This window comes from Perkinsus marinus, assembly GCF_000006405.1.
Source record: "Perkinsus marinus ATCC 50983 genomic scaffold scf_1104296966008, whole genome shotgun sequence".
Classification (NCBI taxonomy): Eukaryota; Perkinsozoa; order Perkinsida; family Perkinsidae; genus Perkinsus; species Perkinsus marinus.
This window is the reverse complement of record NW_003204112.1, coordinates 1-1546: the sequence shown is the minus strand read 5'-3', so window position 1 is coordinate 1546 and position 1546 is coordinate 1. Positions and strand designations below refer to the sequence as shown.

Here is a 1546-nt window from a genome sequence, read left to right as displayed (position 1 = left end):
TCGTTATCGCAGAATTCAGGAAGTGACTTTCTATCGTTAAGAGTCGCCACTGCTAGTTTCTGCTGCTCAATAATATGTACCGAGGATCGCCCCTGAGGCCGCTGACTGATGATGAGATCGCGGCAGTAGTCGAGCCGCGGATACTCTATCACTCGTCAAACAGCCACGAGGAGCACTCAACACCTCAACATGGATAGTAAACGAGTTCACGTCAGGGAAACGGCACAAATCGACACGTAACAGCCGAGCATAGCTAAATCTGTAAAATCGATCACACGATCGCACATCGAACGCACAGCGCAACTTGTTGGGGACAATCGACACAAGAGTTGAGGTGTACAAAGCCACCCAGGAACATTGTACCATACATCGTGTCGGGACTGTAATAACACCGAAAATCTAACAGGCAGATACATAATCAGTCGCAATCATGATAGCTCAATTTGGCAGCCATCTACGACATCAATTGGACGTCTCTCGAATCGTCGACGATCAAAGGTTGATGGCCGAGGTTCGCCCATCATTATCGGGGATGGAAATTGCGCAGAAGTTGAATCAGGCCAATCGACATATTGCATTCGGCCAGAATAACAGTGATGATTTCGGCGCTTATGGGGCTGAGATGCTGTACAACAGCCTCAAATCCACTCGCTTCTCGCCTGCCTTGGACTGCCGTTTTGTACAGAGCTAGGTGAGCGAGTCTTGCATTGACGCTGGGAGAGCACCTGGACGAATTCTGTGAGTGTCATACTGAGGCACCTCGCGGAGTGTGAAACTCCTACGCCCGGGGTCCTCAGCCTTGTACCATGACTTGCATAACACAACGAACCAAGTATGTTAACATATAATAAATAGTACTCAATGTTGGAACAAAATTTTATAATCATCATATCTTCGATCTTCGAAGGATGATGGTCGAGATCCGACCAATGGTCAGTGACCATCATCCTTCGGATTGTACCTAAACAGGGATATCAAGTAAAACAAAATCGTCACCGAGCGCATCCAAAACTGCTTCCTCTTCGGCCTTCTCCACCTTCCAAATGTTCATGTCCCCCTTCTCATCTTGGACCGCCAGCGTCAGAGTACACACCTGAGGAGGAAGAGCAGTCATATCAGGTTCATTCTTCTCTTGCGAGAAGTGAACCGATCCATCAAAATCAGAATAAAGCGCCCATCTCCCATCAACCATACCTTGAGATTGGATGGCTAGTCCAGACTTACCTTTCCCACTTGCTCGCCTGGGCTCCTTGCCACCATGCTTTTGGCACAGCTGCAAGGGGCCTGGGCGGGCAGCGGTGGTACAGCCGTCCACGGTGCATCTTCTCCCTCCGCCGTGAGCTTTGCAGCGTTCGCTGCTGCCCACAGCACTCTTCGTGCACTCCAGCACTTCGCACCGACGGCCACCTCCGTGACTGATGCAGTACGGAGTCCCGTCCCGAGCCTAAGAGAAACAACCATCATTTGAAGAAAGAAACAAACAAAGAAGCTATGGAGTAGCCCGGAAACCTGCTCACCTGCTTGAGGCACCCTTCATGGGCACACA

At 50.1% G+C, this 1546-nt stretch overlaps 2 protein-coding genes across 2 annotated transcripts; one reads left to right on the top strand and one right to left on the bottom strand.

Annotated features, from left to right (window-relative positions):
* Positions 1–430: 430 nt before the first annotated feature.
* On the top strand, positions 431–691 carry Pmar_PMAR025003 (hypothetical protein; the record flags this gene model as incomplete). Its single annotated transcript, XM_002769326.1, has 1 exon — positions 431–691. The coding sequence occupies one exon, from the start codon at positions 431–433 to the stop codon at positions 689–691; it is 261 nt and encodes an 86-aa protein (XP_002769372.1).
* Positions 692–961: 270 nt separating this feature from the next.
* On the bottom strand, positions 962–1537 carry Pmar_PMAR025002 (hypothetical protein; the record flags this gene model as incomplete). The annotated part of the gene is made up of 3 exons (XM_002769325.1): positions 962–1093; positions 1225–1444; positions 1518–1537. 3 exons carry the CDS (start codon positions 1535–1537, stop codon positions 962–964), a joined length of 372 nt encoding a protein of 123 aa, XP_002769371.1.
* Between the last annotated feature and the right edge of the window lie 9 nt (positions 1538–1546).